Source organism: Myotis lucifugus, unplaced genomic scaffold, assembly GCF_000147115.1.
Source record: "Myotis lucifugus unplaced genomic scaffold, Myoluc2.0 scaffold_274, whole genome shotgun sequence".
In the NCBI taxonomy this organism is placed as follows: Eukaryota; Metazoa; Chordata; class Mammalia; order Chiroptera; family Vespertilionidae; genus Myotis; species Myotis lucifugus.
The window spans coordinates 1,446,235-1,464,006 of record NW_005871322.1 but is presented as its reverse complement, the minus strand read 5'-3'; the positions used below and the strand labels follow the sequence as shown (position 1 = coordinate 1,464,006).

The following is a 17,772-nucleotide window of genomic DNA, read 5'->3' as shown; positions in this document are numbered from 1 at the left end:
TGACCTGGGTCACCTCCACCCCTGAAGCGCAGCCAGGCACTCGACATTCTCTTGGAGACTCTTACGGACTTGAACGCCCAGGATGGGGGCGCCAGCTGCCCGTGGAGAGACTTCCTGGACACCCTGCAGGTTTCTTAACCAGACCCAGACTTCTAAGGGAGCCTGCCCGCCACCCCCTGCGGGAGCCACCCCACCCCCCACCCCCACCCCCCCCACTCCCCCCACCCCCCCGCGGGAAGCCCAGACCCGGCCCTCAGCGCGGCAAAGAGGGCCGGATGCTCCTGAGGCTCCAGGGACACCCGGAGGGCTGGCTGTGCGCACTAAGGCGGCACGTGTGCAGAGGTGCCGGGCCGGCTGCTTAAGAACTGCACGGGCGCTTCTTAAAAACAGACCTTTTTCAACTCCAAGCCCACCAGAGTTTGAGCCAACAGGTCTGAGGTGGGGGTCTCAGTGCCTCCGGTGATTATAAACACAGCCAAGTCCAGAGAATGGTTGTGAAAGGGATTACGACAGCCCGGGCCTGAGGACTTCGCCAAGGACTCAGGAGATCCTGGGAGGCCTGCTACCCTCACTGCCAGTTTGCTCTGATGCAGGAATGAAAAGCTTTTAAAGCCAGCCTGCAGAAAAGTCAGTGCCAAATTCACATTATTTTGATATTTTTTCTGAGAGCTGACTTTGGGGAGGAATCCTGAATAAGAGCAAGTCCAGATGAAGTAATCATTCATTTTCATACCCTATCCCCTCCCCTCGCCCCACCCACCACCCACACACACACCCTTCCGCCCCTCTCAAGGAGGGCCAAGTCTCCCTACTTGCTGCCTGGCAATCGCAGACCAAAAATAGGAGCCAGAGCAGGGTTCACTCCATCCCCGCTGTTTGCTTTTATGACCCAATTACGACCCAAGTTCCAAGAGCTCTCAGCCGGCTTCTTGCAGAGCGCCTAGCGCCCGTGGTCGTGGTCGGCAAACTGCGGCTCGCGAGCCACATGCGGCTCTTTGGCCCCTTGAGTGTGGCTCTTCCTAAGCCTTAGGAGTACCCTAATTAAGTTAATAACAATGTACCTACCTATATAGTTTAAGTTTAAAAAATTTGGCTCTCAAAAGAAATTTCCATTGTTGTACTGTTGACATTTGGCTCTGTTGACTAATGGGTTTGCCGACCACTGGCTTAGCCTCCTGAACGGGAAAGCCCTGAGGGAGGGGCTGGCTCATGTCCATTTGGCCAAGCCGGCCTGACCCAAGAGCCCCAGGAACAGATCTCCTGTTCTCGCTGACACAGTCTTCCATGTACCAAGAGCTGAACGTAGAGCTCACAGAATCCCCGCGGGGGCCTCCCGGAGTCATCCACCCTCCTTCCCGCCTCAGGCCCTCCTTACCCTGGGACAGTTTAACAAGGCCCATGACAATGATGGCAATGAGCGCTAGGACCTTCGCGTAAGTGAAAGTATCCTGTACGCGGGTGCCCCACTTGACATAGGCACAGTTCACAAATGTCAGCAGACCTAGGAGAAAAACCGTACAGTCAGTCCCTGGCAGGCTCCGACGGAGAGCACAGAGGCCCAACCTCCTTGGCCGGAGTCTATCACTTCTGCCCTATCTGCCTACAGCAAGGAGGCCAATGGACCGGTCAGAACCAGAACAGGCAAATGGAGGGACAGCTCCCATGTGCCCCAGCTGGGAGTCCCCATGAACAGCCCCTCACTGTTGACAAGATACAAAGGCATGACTCATATTCATCAAGTCTTTTTTGTTTTGTTTTTTTAATCCTCACCTGAGGACACTCTTCCCATTGATTTCCAGAGAGAGTGGAAGGGAGGAAGGAGGAATGAGGGGGGGGGGAGGTGGGGGGGGGGAGAGAACATCAAAGTGAAAGGTGCATGCCCTGGACAGGGAATTGAACCTGCAACCCTTCTTCAAGTCCGCAGGCCGACGCTCTAACCGCTGAGAAAAACTGGCCGGGGCCGTATTCATAAATTCTGACAACCAGACCATTTTTGGAAATTTCTCCCAGGCCCACTCAGACTCCCAAGCCCACTCAGACTCTCAAGGTCATAGACAAAACAGGGCACAATCCCTGCGCATGGACACGTTAAAGAGTAGTAGACACAAAGAGAGCCCATTTTTATAAATGAGGTGAATCTGGATGTAGGTGGCAGTTCACTTAGGAAGTAGGCAATGCTTTGTCTATGAGTGTGAAAAAGAAATCTGTCATACATCCTGTCAATTAATTCTCACAGCCCCAAAATACAGACATCCCTGATTTCCATTCTACAGATGAGAAAACTGAGGCTGAAAGGGGCCAACTACCATTCCTAAGCTCACGTGGACCCCACTGATCTCTCCCAGGCCCCACAGTGCTCGGTGCGGTCCATGGGAAGTGAGCCCACTTGGGCATTCCCTGGGCTCCTGCCAGCACCAGTGGCTTTATGTTCCAGTTCCTCACACACCTCGGTGATACCCGGGCCCAGGTACTGCTCTGATCCATAGGGAAGACACAAGGGCAATGCACAAGGGGTTCCAGACCACCCCTACCGACTCCCACCTGTTTTGTCTACTTCACCAGACTCTCTCTTTACTGGTGCCAGATACGCACGAAAAAGAAATGTCCTCCTCTCCTCCTGCCGTAGCCACAGCAACTCTCGCTTTCAAGGCCTAGCTCTACCCCACTTCCTCTGTAAAACCTTCCCCAGACAAACCAGCCAGTGGCTCACTGCGCTCTCTCTCCCCCTCCGGCTGCAGCAGTCTCACTTCACAGCACAGCTCAGATCCTGGGGCTGTGGTCATGTGAACCTCCGTCTCAGGAAGGTCTCTCCCTGGGGCATTTGGATGGTGCTTCCCCAGGAGATCATAATTCTTAGGGGGAAACAAAAGCATTTTGTTTTCTTAAGCTTATTGCCAAACAAAGAGGGGAAAGGGCGAACTCTGTTAGAATCAGGCAGGTGATGACTCTCACTTAACCTTGAATTCCCCGGAACAAGGCGAGGGTCAGAAACTTGGACATCCGTCCACTCAGTGGAGAGAGAGGCTAGGGCCAGCCTGTGGAAATAAGACACGGTGGCCGAACAGCCTCGAAAACACTCTGAGAGCTTTCACTCCATCCTCTGGCAAATGAATGACACGGATGCTTGCTAGAACAGTCATAGGAGGTGGGGGCTGGGGGGCGAGGGCGAAGGTCAGGGGGAGGGGAGAAGACCAAAGGAACGCATGCTGCCAGCAGGTCTTCCCAGGGACCTGCCCTGCTACCCAAAGGGTGTGGGGCTCAGCCTAGATCAGCTGTCAGAAGGATCACCTAGTTCAGTGGTCGGCAAACCGCGGCCCCTTGAGTGTGGCTCTTCCACAAAATACCACGTGCGGGCGCGCACGTACAGTGCAATTGAAACTTCGTGGCCACACTCAAGGGGCCAAAGAGCCACGTGTGGCTCGCGAGCCGCAGTTTGCCGACCACTGACCTAGTTGATAGCCACCAGTAATCCACAGGCCCTGGTGCAAGACAGTAAGGATATTGTGAGGTACGGGCCTCCCTCCCCCGCCTCTGTTGTGCCTGACTGACCAAGCTGGACACTGGACCCCAGCTGAGCCTGTTGGATCATCTTTCCCAGGAACATGGAGTCGCGATACTCAGAGACAGAATCTACCTCATCGCAGCAGTCAGGGCCACCGCGAGTCAAAGTCACAGACAGACCCTGTAACAAAGGAACCACAAGAAAGCGGAGGAAGGAAGCAGGACCACGGAAAGAAGTGAGAGGGTGTGCAGCTTGTGATGAAAGTCTGACGCAGAAGACAGAGAGAGATAAGAGACAGAGACGAGGAGGCAGAGGCAGGGAGAAAGGGACAAAAAGAGGGAGAAAGATGGACAGACACACCAAGAGACTGTGCTCCTGGCTCGTAGCACCCAGATGCGGTTGCAGGATGGGGAGGGACGCTGACAAACTCCTGAGCCACACACACAGGCACCCCCTCTCACTTCTGCTCCTTCTCCTACCCTCCGCCCTGCCACACGGCCCCCACGGCTGAGTCCTCTCTGCACACAGTGGGAATTCACGTCCCCCCACGGCTGAGTCCTCTCCGCACACAGTGGGAATTCACGTCCCCCCACGGCTGAGTCCTCTCTGCACACAGTGGGAATTCACGTCCCCCCACGGCTGAGTCCTCTCTGCACACAGTGGGAATTCACGTCCCCCCACGGCTGAGTCCTCTCTGCACACAGTGGGAATTCACGTCCCCCCACGGCTGAGTCCTCTCTGCACACAGTGGGAATTCACGACCGGTGCTGAAGGGATGAGTGAAGGCCGTGCCTTGTGGGGGTCCCTGCGGAGCGTTTCTGAAAGACCAGCTGAAAGGTACAAGAGAGCCTGGTCACCGTGGCTGCCTCTGGGGAGGAGACCTTTCCCATCGTGTGCCCTGCTATCCTTAGACTTATTTACCGAGCACATATGCTTCTTTCTCAGTAAAAATAAAAATACTTAGTGGGAGGCACTCGCTGTCAGAGGGCCACTTGGCAAACCATCCTTAAACGCTGGCCCCGGGCGCCTGCTTGCTTCACCCAACGCTCAGCCCTGCCAGGGAACAGAGAGCTCTGAAAACAGTCTACCAAGCAGCAGTCAAGTCCTCTGAATGTTTTCCTGATTCTAATTAAGAAATAAAATGTCACCCCACCGGCGTGGCTCAGTGGTCACGGATCCATTCCTGGTCAGGGCACCTGCCGGGGTCGCAGGCTCAATCCCAGCGGGGGGTGTGCAAGAAGCCAATCAATGATTCTCTCTCATCATTGATGTTTCTGTCTCTCTTCTCCCTCCCCCTTCTTCTCTGAAATTAATAAAAATATGTTTTTAAAAAATATTTTTTAAATATATTTTTCGTCCACAAATAATCAAAAAAGAAATAAAATTTCACAAGCTGATCCTCACTCCTCCATGCGTCCCAGAACGTCTCTCTGGGAGCTGGTTGCTGAGAAAGGAGTATTCATTCAAATAGCAAATCCAGACCCAATCCCAAAGCAGAAACAAATCCCCAAGTCTCTCTGTGGCAAAGATCACTAGTTATCTTCTAATCCCTGTTTTTCCATTTTATCTTAGTGATAGGAATTTTAGCCAGAGTCATGGTTGCCCCCAAATAGAGTGGACATTGACCAGCTTCTCTTGCAGGGAGGTATGGCCAGGTAACTAGGCTCCTGCCCCAGGATGTAAGCCAAGTTCCATGGTGTGGACAAAAAGGGGCCACGTGCTGGCCTGACTCACTCAGGGAAGGCCTGCGTGGTGGCCTGGCAAACTCCAGAGGCCTAAAGGAACCACAAAGGGTGGCCTGAAACGACAACCTTTCATTAAAAAGCAGTTCACTTAGTGGGTAGTCGTGTCCTAGGCCAGTGTTTTCCCTGACAAAGATCAACTTCCATCTTTACTGAGCCTATTGTCCTTTCGCATCTAAGATAACATACCTGTGGGACGTCAGGGCGACGTGTAACTTCCCTTTTCCCAGACCTCTCAAGGCACAACCAATCTGTGAGGGCACCAGGGTGGAGACCACAAATTCCCTCACTGTTAGCTGTTAATTGTTGTTCATTGTTATTAATCTTATTAACTGACTGTTAACTATCCTGTACCCACCTGTGTAAAAGAAGTATATGCCCAGCCCAGCAGGTGTGACTCTGTGGTTGAGCGTAGACCTATAACCAGGAGGTCAGGGTTCAATTCCTGGTCAGGGCACATGCCCGGGTTGTGGGCTTGATCCCCAGTAGGGGACATGCAGGAGGCAGCTGATCCATGATTCTCTCTCATCATTGATATTTCTGTTTCTCTCTCCCTCTCCCTTCCTCTCTGAAATCAATAAAAATATATTTTTTTAAAGAAAAAGGATGTTATAAAAAATTTAAAAAATAAGAATATGTGTCTGTCGATTTAATTTTTATCCAATCCCAGAGGTTTCCCTGCTTTGCTTTCTCCCACCTCCCTAATCGATCACCAGTGGGTTTCACGTAACCCTCTTACATCCCCTCCTCTGAAGGTAATATATAAAACAAGGTGAAAAACTGCCATTCTCTGGAGCATTCACACAATACGTTGAGATTCTGCTTCCCAGCAATGGTCGACAGTTTGGCTCAAATAAACTCACAAAAATTCTTCACAGGTTTGAATGTTTTCATGCATTAGCAATATGAATAAGACCTCAGGAAATCTCTTTAAAGGGTAAGGCATGCCTTTCTTTGTTCTTGCTCTCAGCCATGATGCAGATAGGACAGCTTGAGCTTGAGTAGCCGGCCTGAACCACCAGCTAGAAATCACATGCTGAGGAGGACAGACCCGGGAGGCAGAAGGAAGGAACCTGGCTCCCTGGAGGATTATGAAGTCATCCTGCAAGCCCCACGCCGTCTGCTTTTGACATGCGGAAGAAATAAATTTCAATATGTGTGAGCCCTGCTGCTTTTGGTTTTCAGTGTTTGAAACACAAACTAATCCTGAATAATACATGTGCCCTCAGACAGACCTGCGCCTCTCATATTGAATTGGTGTGGTGCACTGGCCTGGCAACCTGAAGTTGTAGTCCCTGTTCTGCGGACAGTCCAGCTCCCTCTTCCCAGAGGCCACAGGGAGGGGAAGGAACCGTTCCAACCCTCCCCCTTCCTCCCTCTCTCCCTCCCCCTCCTCCTCCTCACTGTTGGCCTGGCCAAACAAACCCTCAGGGGCCATGGAGTCTCAACTGTGAGGAGGCCTCTGCTTTGATGCCTCTATGTCAGTGCTGAACTGACTTCCACGCTGAAAACGGCACAGAAAATACTCACCAATGATGTGTGTGCGGCTACAGAAAAAGCAGGATCCCACAGAGATAAATGTACTGACAATAACTAAGCCAGAAACATACACTTCTGCAGTCAAATCAAGTACTGGGCACCTATACTTACAATGCTGGGCACCTGGCCGGAGAGGGGACCTGGGGACCTCAAGAACTACCGCCCTAACTGGTGTTGCTCAGTGGTTAGAGTGTCGGCCTGCGGAACAAAGGGTCTCTGGTTCGATTCCCAGTCAAGGGCACGTACCTGGGTTGCAGGTTCAATCTCCAGCCGGGTCTGGGAACATGCGGGAGGCAACCGATGTTTCTCTCTCTTTCTGTCTCTCCCCCTCCCTTCCACTCTCTCTAAAAATCAATGGAAAAAATATCCTCGGGTGAGGATTAACAAACAAAAAAATGTCCTCAACTCTTGGTGGTAGATTAAGAGGTAATCTGAGGCTAAATTAATTTTCTCCTTGATGAATATGTTTTATAATCAGAAAACCATTCCCTTTTTTAGAGAGCTCAGTCGGGCCAACGTCCCCCTGGCCAAATCCTATCAGATATACAACTGCGTACCCCCCCTCCCCCCTCCCCCCTCCCCCCTCCCCCCTCCCCCCACCGCCTCTCTGGGGTACCTGTGGAGGGGTTCCCTTTAACATTTGTCTGTAACAAATGCCTTCATGTTAGGAGGCACCGTGTACGGTACAATCCTTTATAATCCGGAGGATAAATTACATATACTGCCAGAACTTTTGCAAGCAGAGATATGGAAAGAACACAGTATAATTAAGTGCCTCTGGCAACACAATGCTAAGGAACACAGGGGGGAATTCTGGGCCACTTCACAGCTAAAGAAAACACACCAGCTCTACAGGACTGGGGAAATTCACCGTCACCTCTTTCCCTTTCGGCGACTTCACACAGAATCCCTCCTTACCACCTTAGGAGAGAAAAATGAAAAAGAAAGAGGGATCCGCTGAGATCTCTTCGGTTCTTTCCTCAAAAACCCAAATACAGGGTAGAGGCCACCCACCTGCCTCTCACTGGCCCCAGGCAGGACTCGTTTACAGATCAGTGTAAAGAAATCTGAAACACCAGCGGGGAAAGCCGTTTTGGTGTGGAGCCTGCTGCTTAGAACCGGCTGTGACAGCGGCAGCCAGAAGCGGCCCTGTGGGCCTGCGGGCCTGAGGGATCACCCACCATCTAAAGAAGCGATCTCCTCACGGATGCCTCTAAACTGGTTTAAGATAAAAAGCTGGGAAGCAAAATAACATTTATTTTTATTTTTTGCAGCATAATCAAGGCCTCACCACTGATGTTTTTTTCCGGGTTAAGTTATAACTAGTGATATCAATTCCAATCAAAACACCTACAAGACAAATACACTAGTAAGACATGCACCGACCCGTCACAGACTGGGGAACAGAACTCAGGGACAGCGGAGAGTGAGAGGAATGTGAGGCATTCACAGCCACAAACAAATTTAAACTTCTCCCACCCCACCCTGTGCCCTTATCTCAGGACCAGATGACTTTGGTGAAATTACTTCTTGAGCCCCGCTAGAAGGTCACGGTTCGATTCCCGGTCAGGGCACATGCCCAGGTTGCGGACTCGACCCCTAGTAGGGGGCGTGCAGGGGGCTGATCAATGCATTCTCTCTCATCGTTGATGTTTCTATCTCTCTCTCTCTCATCGTTGATGTTTCTATCTCTCTCTCCCTCTCCCTTCCTCTCTGAAATCCATAAAAATATATATATGTATATATTTTTAAATATATTGTATTGATTTTTTTACAGAGAGGAAGGGAGAGGGATAGAGAGCTAGAAACATCGATCAGCTGCCTCCTGCACACCCCCTACTGGGGATGTGCCTGCAACCAAGGTACATGCCCTTGACCGGAATCGAACCTGGGATCCTTCAGCCCGCAGGCCGGTGGCTCTATCCACTGAGCCATACCGGTTAGGACAATAAAAATATATTTAAATAATTTTTTTCCAAAAAAAAAAGAAATTACTTCTTGAAGAGACATAATACCTCTTTTCCTCCCAACAAGCAAAATATGCTGTTCAATAGAAGGTACTATTAGCATCATTAAAGTAACCGCCAACCCCCACCCATACTCCCCCAGAGCCCCCAGACTTACATATGCAAGCAGCAGCGAGGAGACGGCAGGCCAGGTAAGGGGGATCACAGGTGGGAAAGGAGGGCTGGATGATGTAGTTGGCAAAGGTGATAGCGATGATGGCCTGACTGGTGGGCTCAACGATTAGCAGGGAGGCCCACAGGCGGATGAAGGCAATGAAGCCCCCAAAGGCCTCTAGAATATAAGCATAGCTGGCCCCAGATTTGGTGATGGTGGTCCCCAGTTCTGCATAGCAAAGGGCACCCACAACAGAGAAAAGCCCGCCAATGGCCCATATGACCAGCGACAACCCGTAGGAAGCCGTGTGTACCAGAACGCCCTTGGGCGAGACAAAAATTCCTGAGCCGATCATGTTGCCCACCACCAGGCTGACCCCATTCAGCAGCGAGATCTCCTTCTTCAGCTGCATAGTTTCCGTGGTCCCTTGAGGTGCCACGCTATCATCTTCCTCCCTGGGCTGGTTGGCCTCGGACATGAACTGATAGGTGGACGCCGTGCTCTCCCGGGCTTCCATGGCAAATAGCTCCTTTCACACCGGTGTGGACGACAGCCTGGCAAAGGATGTAAGCATGTCAGTCTAAGGCAGGGGCTGGGGAGGTGCTAGTTTAGACCTGCAGGGCAGGCAGATGTCCCTGCCCACCTCCTATGTGGGAACAGCACGCCTCATACACAGACCTGAAATCAATGAGCCTGTTTCCACACGGGACTCGGGGAAATAAGTGGCAACTGCTCCCAAGAAAGATACCAGAAGCGATCAGGCAAGATAGGAAGGCGACTTCCAACATGAGGTACCTGGCTTGACGCCCTGGGTCGGCTGGCATTAGCTTTATCCATAGCACAGATTCTCCTGGGACGTAGTTTTTGCAGCTTAAGACCTGCAAACCTGCCCCGTGGAGAAGACCCAGAGTCCCAGCACCAGGTTCACAGCCCCGCCAGCCTGAGAGAAAGGCTTCGCACTGTCCATCCCCAGGTAATCCTGCCCACTCACCTCCACCCCAACATAACGGGGACTTCTGCAGCCTCCAGCCACATGTGGGAAAGTCTGCAGCTGCTGTCAGGCGGGCAGAGAACATGAGCATGTGGTGGGAAGGGCCAGGAAGATGCTCAGACAAGGGCACATCACTATTGCAGAGACTGGACCAAGGAGAAGATCCTCATGAAAATACACACCCGTATGCTGCTCTTTCCAAAATACCCACCTTACTTCCTCCATGGCTCCGTGCCCATTCAACACCTTTCTTTTTTTCCAGGGTGCTCCGAGAGGGGTAACATAATAAGACCAGATGGAGAAAGAATATTCATGGGGCATGCTAACGTGGAGCTCATCTGCTATGGGCTTACTTGCTTTTCTCCTCAGCACGCCCCTCACTACCATCTGAGTCTACCAAAAGATTCTCCCAGAATAGGATCCAGAAGTCTTGACACCCAATCAAAGCTATAAGATAAGGTTCCTCTTATCCACAGATCTGGTTTTGGAAGACAGCCTAAAGGGAGATGGAACACACACACACACACATACACACACGCACACACACACGCATGTGTGCACGCAATACCACCTTTGGATTAGAGTTGGGCCAGTCCAGAAACCTCAAGGACGTTGGATTCTACAACAACCTACCTACGAAGGACCCAGAATCTGTCCGAGGAAGAAGGCACCTTCCTGACCCTGCACTCAGCATGGCCTCTCCCTCCCTCAATGCCTGTGCCCTGGAGTCAGGAATTCAGATTCCCTATTCCTGACTCACCTTCTGGAGAGAGGAATCCTGTAGGCCATGTATTTCCCACCCAGGAATCAGTCCTTCACAGGCATGGAGATAACTTCCATGGATAAGAATGGCATCTCAAACAAAGAATGAATGGATCAGCACATCCGCTTCCCAGAAGCCTCTAATCTGCTCGACGAAATGGATGTGCCAGAGCCTTGCCTCAGTGAGCTCAGTGCAAGGGAATCAGGGCCTTCAAGAGTGAGCAGTTCTCAGGCAAAACTCCAATCTCCACAGCCTCACCCAAAACTCCTGCCTTACCTATCCCAGTCCCCCGTCAGACCACAGACCTGAGCCCAGGTGGAAAAAAACTCCTCTGGCCCGGCTGGCGTGGCTCCGTGATTGAGCATCAATCTATGAACCAGGAGGTGACAGTTCCATTCCTGGTCAGGGCACATGCCTGGGTTGTGGGCTCGAATCCCCAGTGTGGGGCGTGCAGGAGGCAGCTGATCAATGAGTCTCTCTCATCATTGATGCTTCTCTCTCTCGCTCCCTCTCCCTTCCTCTCTGAAATCAATAAAAATATATTTAAAAAAAAATAAAAAATAACACGCTCCTCTGGGGCATTAGTAAACCCTCCCCCACTCCCAGAGGAGGTGAGCCAGTCTACCTCTGCGTAGACGAGGCCTGGCTGCTTAGAGGAGGCACCACTTTCACTCCTGGCACCACGCCTGCAGATTTCCCTATGCAGGCAATTGGAAACTTATTTGTTTTCACGCGTCTGTCAGGTGAGTCCAGGCATGCAAACAAAACAAGGAAACAGCCGAGGAGCCTATAGTCTCACGAGTCAGGTGCAGAGAGACCTGGGCTGCCTTTTCACCCAACTGGACACGGAAGCAGAAGAACTGGCTCCAGTGACCACGCCAGCCTCCTCCTGTCCCGTCAGCCCCAGCTGGGAACTCTATTTGGACTTCTGTGTGGGTTTTCCACACATCAAGCAATTCCGCAACACCGACTGGTGTCCTACAATTTCACTCAATTCTGACGCTACCTACCCAAAGATAGTGTCAGATTCCACAGGTTAAGGGCTCAGTCCCACAAACCTGCCCCTACTAGCACTTCCGATGTCCAGGTGGTTACCAGTGCTTTTCACTGACTGGCTGTAAGTTGGGGGTTCCTACTACCCCCTCCTTGAGTTCAATTAATTTGCTAGAGTAGCTCACAGAATTCAGGAAAACTTACTAGATTACCAGCAGGGTAGGGTCCCCTGTGGCTGCCAGCTGCCGGCCGGCGGGGCCTCCCTCCCTTCCCCCAGCCAGCCCTGCCCCCTGGTAGAACTCCTGGATGAACTCTCGGTCGAGGGGACAATTTGCATACTATGCTTTTATTATATAGGAAGGTTATAGCTCAGAGGTTTTTCTCCACAGACCTTGATGGAGGCTCATAAGAAATACTAGAGAGGAGACCAGAGAAAGCCTTGCAGCAGTACTAGTCTGAAGAAAGCAGTCACTACTCTGTGAAAAATACAAAGGTCTACCTGGTCCCTTCTCTAAAGAAGAAAAATCTTGCCCAGCCAGTGTGGCTCAGTGGTTGAGCATCAACCCATGAACCAAGAAGTCACCGGTTCAATTCCCGGTCAGGGCACAAGCCTGGGTTTCGGGCTAGATCCCCAGTAGGGGACATACAGGAGGCAGCCCAAAAAAATCAAATAAGGATAAAAATATGAAACACCTGGGGAGAAGGCAGCAGACTGTCACCACCAAAACAGCTGAGGCAGAATATTTGGATCCAGAGGTAGAGCATTAGAGGTGTCCTACCTCTGGGGGAGGAGTGGGGTCACCCAGAAAGATCCATCCACACCCAGAGCCAGGGAAACAGGGCCTGCCTAAGGCGAGGCTGAACCAAAACAATTGTAGCAAGTACCCAGCAACAAGACTACTGTGGTCTGTGGTCGGCTGAGCCTCGGGCACAGGTGCAGAAAGCCTTAAAGCTCAACTGGAGCAAAAACACCGGAAACACCCTCCCTCCAGCAAACCTGACCCCAAGCCTTTGATACGCAAAAGAAAACCACAGCAACAACAAAACCCAAACACAACTCCCCTCCCAACCAACTCAAACTTCTACACCAACAGCCTAGTCAAAGAAGAGGGGTGCTCGTGTCCCAGAATTCATGCTATGTACCTACACCTGGCAATCGATAACAAGCAACAAGCAACACACAGAATAAAACAAGAGGAACAACCCACTATCAAGAGGCAAAGTAGTCAATAGGATATGACCTAGAGATGACTCAGATATTGAAATTACCTACAGGGAAATGAAAATAACTATGACTATGTGAAAAATAATACAAGCAAAGTCACTCTGACATGGAGGAGGAACTCCCATCCCAGAAGAACTGCCTTGCATATCCTACTTTTCAAACTTCTGGAATGTTAAGACTGGTTAAAATAACCTTTGGGCTGGAGGCCTGAAATTTAAAGACATTCTTTAAATTTCTATTGTTAGCTTATCTGCATCTATGGAAATTCCTTCCTTAGCTTATTTACACCCACAAAAACTCCCTCCTTTTCATGTCATCATTCCCCTTCCCTCTCTCTCTCTGCCTTCACCTCCTAATCCTCTCTACCTAAACCAGTGCTATTGTTTTAGGTCTCAAATGTTTGTAGCCTCTCACATTGGCCTTTTATTTGTAGGTTAACAATTAATACATAAACGTTCTCATAGGAAACTTGGACAGCATTCAAGAACAGATGCGAAATCTCAGCAAAGAAATGAAAACCACAAGAGTCCAAATGGAAAAAAAGTGAAAAAAAATAAAACAGAATAGAGCCTCCAAGAGTTGTAGGGAAATATCAATTGGCCTGAGGTAAATATTTTAAAATACTTTTTTGTTGTTTATTTTTCATTGCTCTAGAATATAAGCAAAAATAGTAGTAATGTACTGTGGACTTAGAGCACATGTAAAAGCAAAACGTATGACAACAACAGTACAAAGATAAGGAGGAAGAATTGAGAGTTATACTGTTAGGGTTTTATCTGTGAAATTATGCAATTTAATTAAAGCAGACTGTGAGTAATTAAAGATATGCATTGTAAAACTAGGACAACCAATTTAAAAAAAAGAGGTATAAACAATAAGGCAACGGTGGAGATAAAACAGATCATAAAAGTGCCCAATCCAAAAGTAGGCAGAAAAAAGAAACATAGAACATAAGGAACTAATAGAAAACAGAAAACTAGCAAGGCAGCAGATTCTAATCCAACCATATAAAAAAATAACATGAAATGTAAATGATCTAAACATACCAATTAAAAGACAGACATTGAGAGATTACCTAAAAATGCAAAACCCAACATGCAGTCTATAGGAAACCTATTTTTTTAAAAAAAAGACATAAATAAGTTAGAGGAAAAAAGATGGGGGTGGGGGGGAAATAACCATGCAAACGCTAATCAAAAGAAACGTGGAGTAGGTATATGAACATGAGACAAAATAGGCTTCAGAATAAGAAATATTGCTAGGGATAAAGAGGGGTATTACATAATGACAAAGAGGTCAATTCACCAAGAAGTCAATTCTAAATATATATCTCTTCCAACAACACAGCTTCAAAATACATGAAGCAAAAACTGATAGATCTGAATGGAGAAATAGACAAATCCAAAACTATAGTTGGAGACTTCAACACACCTCTCTCAATCATCAATAGAACAAGTACACATAAAATCAGAAGGGGGGGTGGGCTAGAAGGGGTCAATGGGGGAAAAGGGGGACATATGTAATACTTTCCACAATAAAGATTGACAGTGCACTTCCCTCCCCAGAGCACACCCTGCCTTTCCCGTCCCCCTCCTTCCCCTAAAAAAAATAAAGATTTAATGAAAAATAAATAAAATCAGCAAAGATCCAGAAGACCTGAAAATGGAACGGCCCAACATAGTTCCTGTCTAAGTAGTTACATGAATTCTGAGAAAAATAAAATTGGTACCTGCAATAGGACTCGATGCAGGAGATGGGGGCAAGTCAGGGGTGGGAGACAGACTTCCAATGGGGAAAAAACAGCTTTGGCTCCTACTATCTACTACGCCATCAGTATCAGAGTTCAGTTAGGAACCCTCCCTCAGGTACTGTCTGAGGCCTTTAGGACAAATTCCAACCTTCTTAGCAGGGCTTAATCCCCTCCGGCACACAGTCCCCCACAGTCCAGTCACACTGAATTACTTGCAGTTTCCTAAACCCTGGAGCCTACCAGACACACACGTCTTTGTTCACACTGAGCACTCGGCCTCTAACACTCTTCTTCGCCCACCTTTCCCTCAATAATATCCTGACGGCCCTCTTTCTCCCCACATCTCCTTGTACCCCTACGGTTTCTAGTCTACACTTCTGCCTTAGCAGCCACCTCACTCTGTTGCTGCATTTACTTACTGTCAGTCTCTCCCAACTAGTTTGTGAGCTCCTTGTCTGTGTCAGCAGCCCCAACACAAGGCCTAGGACAGGATCCGTACTCAGCCCATGATCATTGAATAAAAATATACAAAACAAAACAAAACAGAAAACACCTAGAACAGAAAATACACAACAAACCCTATAAAAGACATTGAGAGATTGAGATTACCTAAACATGCAAAACCCAACACGCAGTCTATAGGAAACCTATTTTTTTTTTAAAAGACATAAATAAGATACAGGTAAAAAGATGGGGGTGGGGGGAAATGACCGTGCAAACGCTAAACACCTTAGTCACTTGCTCCCCAGAACAGCAGCAGCAAAGGCTGAACTAAAGGGAAGTGATCACTCAGAGAAGCGAGGCGAAGACAGTGAGTGGTTCCTCCCATTTTGTCACAGTGCGCGGTTTTTAATTCCTCAGCCTTTAATTGGTCACAACAGTACCTACACACAGTCTCAAAAAGCAGTGGGTTACCGTGTGAGATGCCCTGTTTATCCTGTCTCCACGGAGTAGACTTGCAAACCTTTCTGCAGCAAAGGGATGAACATCACTGATTACAACAGAGTTCGTAGTTAGCCCGCTATCTCTAGGTAAGAAGCCCAGTATTTGTGGGGAGGGAGGGTGCAACAAAATCCTACCAGATCACCTCTGAATTGACTATCCTTTTGTCTTCAGTTGATAAAAGAAAGTGGTTGTGCAGACCACACACCCTTATCAGTCACTTCTCAGTCCCAAAACACACAGACTTTAAAATCACTGTCGAAGACCATTTCCATTAAATCACTCAGGGCACCCTGTAAGTTCCTGTCTTGAAAACCAGTGTTAAACCCCACTTTAAGGACACAATGCAGCTTTCTAGCAGGTTCCCATCCTATTTTCCAAGCTCCTGCAGCAAATAATAAAGGAATTCACCAGACCACTAAAATTTACTTATGAAAATTTAGACATAAAACAATTAAATGCAATTTTTTTTTGGGGGGGGGGGGCCAAGGGGCTCTTTCAAAATTCAATTACAAAGAATATTTTACAAGCTGGAGTTTAAAGACCTCTTTAATAATTGATAACTATTGGGGGGGAAATGCTGTTGAGAAATACCAAAATCTTAATGGTGGTAACACAGAGAACTTTTTTTTTTAACTTCTCTGAGTCTTAAAATTTTCCACAGTGAGTATGCATTAATTTTTTAATGCTTAAACTTTAATATATATATATATTTATTGTACTTCTATCAAATAACAAAGTGTATGTGACTCAGCCTTTACGTTGACCTTTTTACATGGGATACCAGAAACCTCAAGATCAAATTCAGCTCCAATCTCAGTGAATAAATACCCTTACTTTTCAACAGCATTTGCTATCTAGTCTTCTCCATGGCTTTGGTTTTCTATTTCTTTTTAACAACCTCGTTGCAAGACCTTTAATTATAAACCACCACAATTACTCATTAGAAAGAGATAATGTATTATATACTTTATTAATATAATAAAGTCTTTTTACAAGTCTTGTGTGCATATAACTAAAACTCTTTCCAAACCTCAAAGATCCAAGAAAGTTTAACAGAGAACAGAGCAATAACATTCACCTGCGAAGAAACAAGCAAACATCACGGTTTCATTAGCCGCCTCATCCTAAATGAAGAAAATAAAGTCTCCACACCAAGGCCTAATTCCACTTGTCTGTCTTGGCCATTTAATCTCTACAACGAAGAGTAACAGGTAATTTATCAAAAAAAGAGCCTAGTAAGCAGCAGCCCATATTTATCTTTGTAAAAAAAAAAAAAAAAATCCAAGTTTTACAGGCCCAGCAGGGGCAGCACTCAATTCCTGGGAAGTTCCATTACCCACAGCAGGAGCGTAGCTAAAGCAACCAGCCTAAAGGAACCAGAGAACCAGCCTGGTCACCTCCGAATCATTCATGTCTAGACAGCTGCTGTCCCCAGCCCCTTGTCCCCAGAACATCTGCGTCACTTTCGTAGAAATTATCCACATCCTGGAGACAGAGGTCAGGAAATTTCCTGTACCAAGAAGTGCCAGGGAGGTTGGTCACAGAACTGGTATTTATTTATTTTCGGTCTGCCATAAAAGTCCACTGCCAGTCAGGGAAGGAGGAAGATAGGGCGGGGGAAAAAAAATTCATGCTTGTGGCTTTCCACATATTTATCAGGAAAGGAAAATCAGATATAAGAACATAAATGACAGCCTGAGACCAAAGTCGGGGCGTAAAAACCATCAGCACAAATGGGACCTGAGCAAGGCGGGCAACCATCTCAGAGAGCACGCCCGGGCTTCCAGCAGCCTGCTCCTCCCCGATTTTCAGACCTGGGCACAGCGTTCAGAGATAAGCCCCAGATGGGCCCAGTCTGCCACCTCCGCGCTGGATGCGCTGGCCGTGATTTCTCCCCCCATCGAGGCAGAGACCGAATTCTTCTGAACCGTGCACCGAGCACATGGCCCGGCGCGCGCGAGAGGTGCTCAGAAAACATGTGTTCAACGACCTGCTGAGTCCCACTTACAAGGACCATTACACAGAAGCCAGGCTGTTTGCTCAGTGCTTAGTGAAGAATTCTCACCATGTTTCACAAATATCTCCTCCCGTTTATGACAAGAGATGAGCAAACAAGGTACCAGGAGGCGGCGGCGCTGGAAAGGACCCGGGGACCAGGAGCACCGCTTCCCGCTCCAGCAGGACAGCTCGCAGCCGACCCC

General features: G+C 48.6%; 1 protein-coding gene across 1 annotated transcript in view; it reads right to left on the bottom strand.

The window, feature by feature from the left end:
- The window catches only part of SLC7A6 (solute carrier family 7 member 6), a 27,339-nt gene that overhangs the window by 9,000 nt on the left and 567 nt on the right, over nt 1-17,772 (bottom strand). The window contains exons 2-3 of the mRNA XM_023763102.1: nt 8,908-9,458; nt 1,314-1,501 (exon numbers count right to left, since the gene is read on the bottom strand). Of these exons, the coding sequence (XP_023618870.1) occupies nt 1,314-1,501; nt 8,908-9,421 (702 nt within the window). The 5' untranslated portion in view covers nt 9,422-9,458. The remainder of the gene's footprint in view (nt 1-1,313; nt 1,502-8,907; nt 9,459-17,772) is intronic.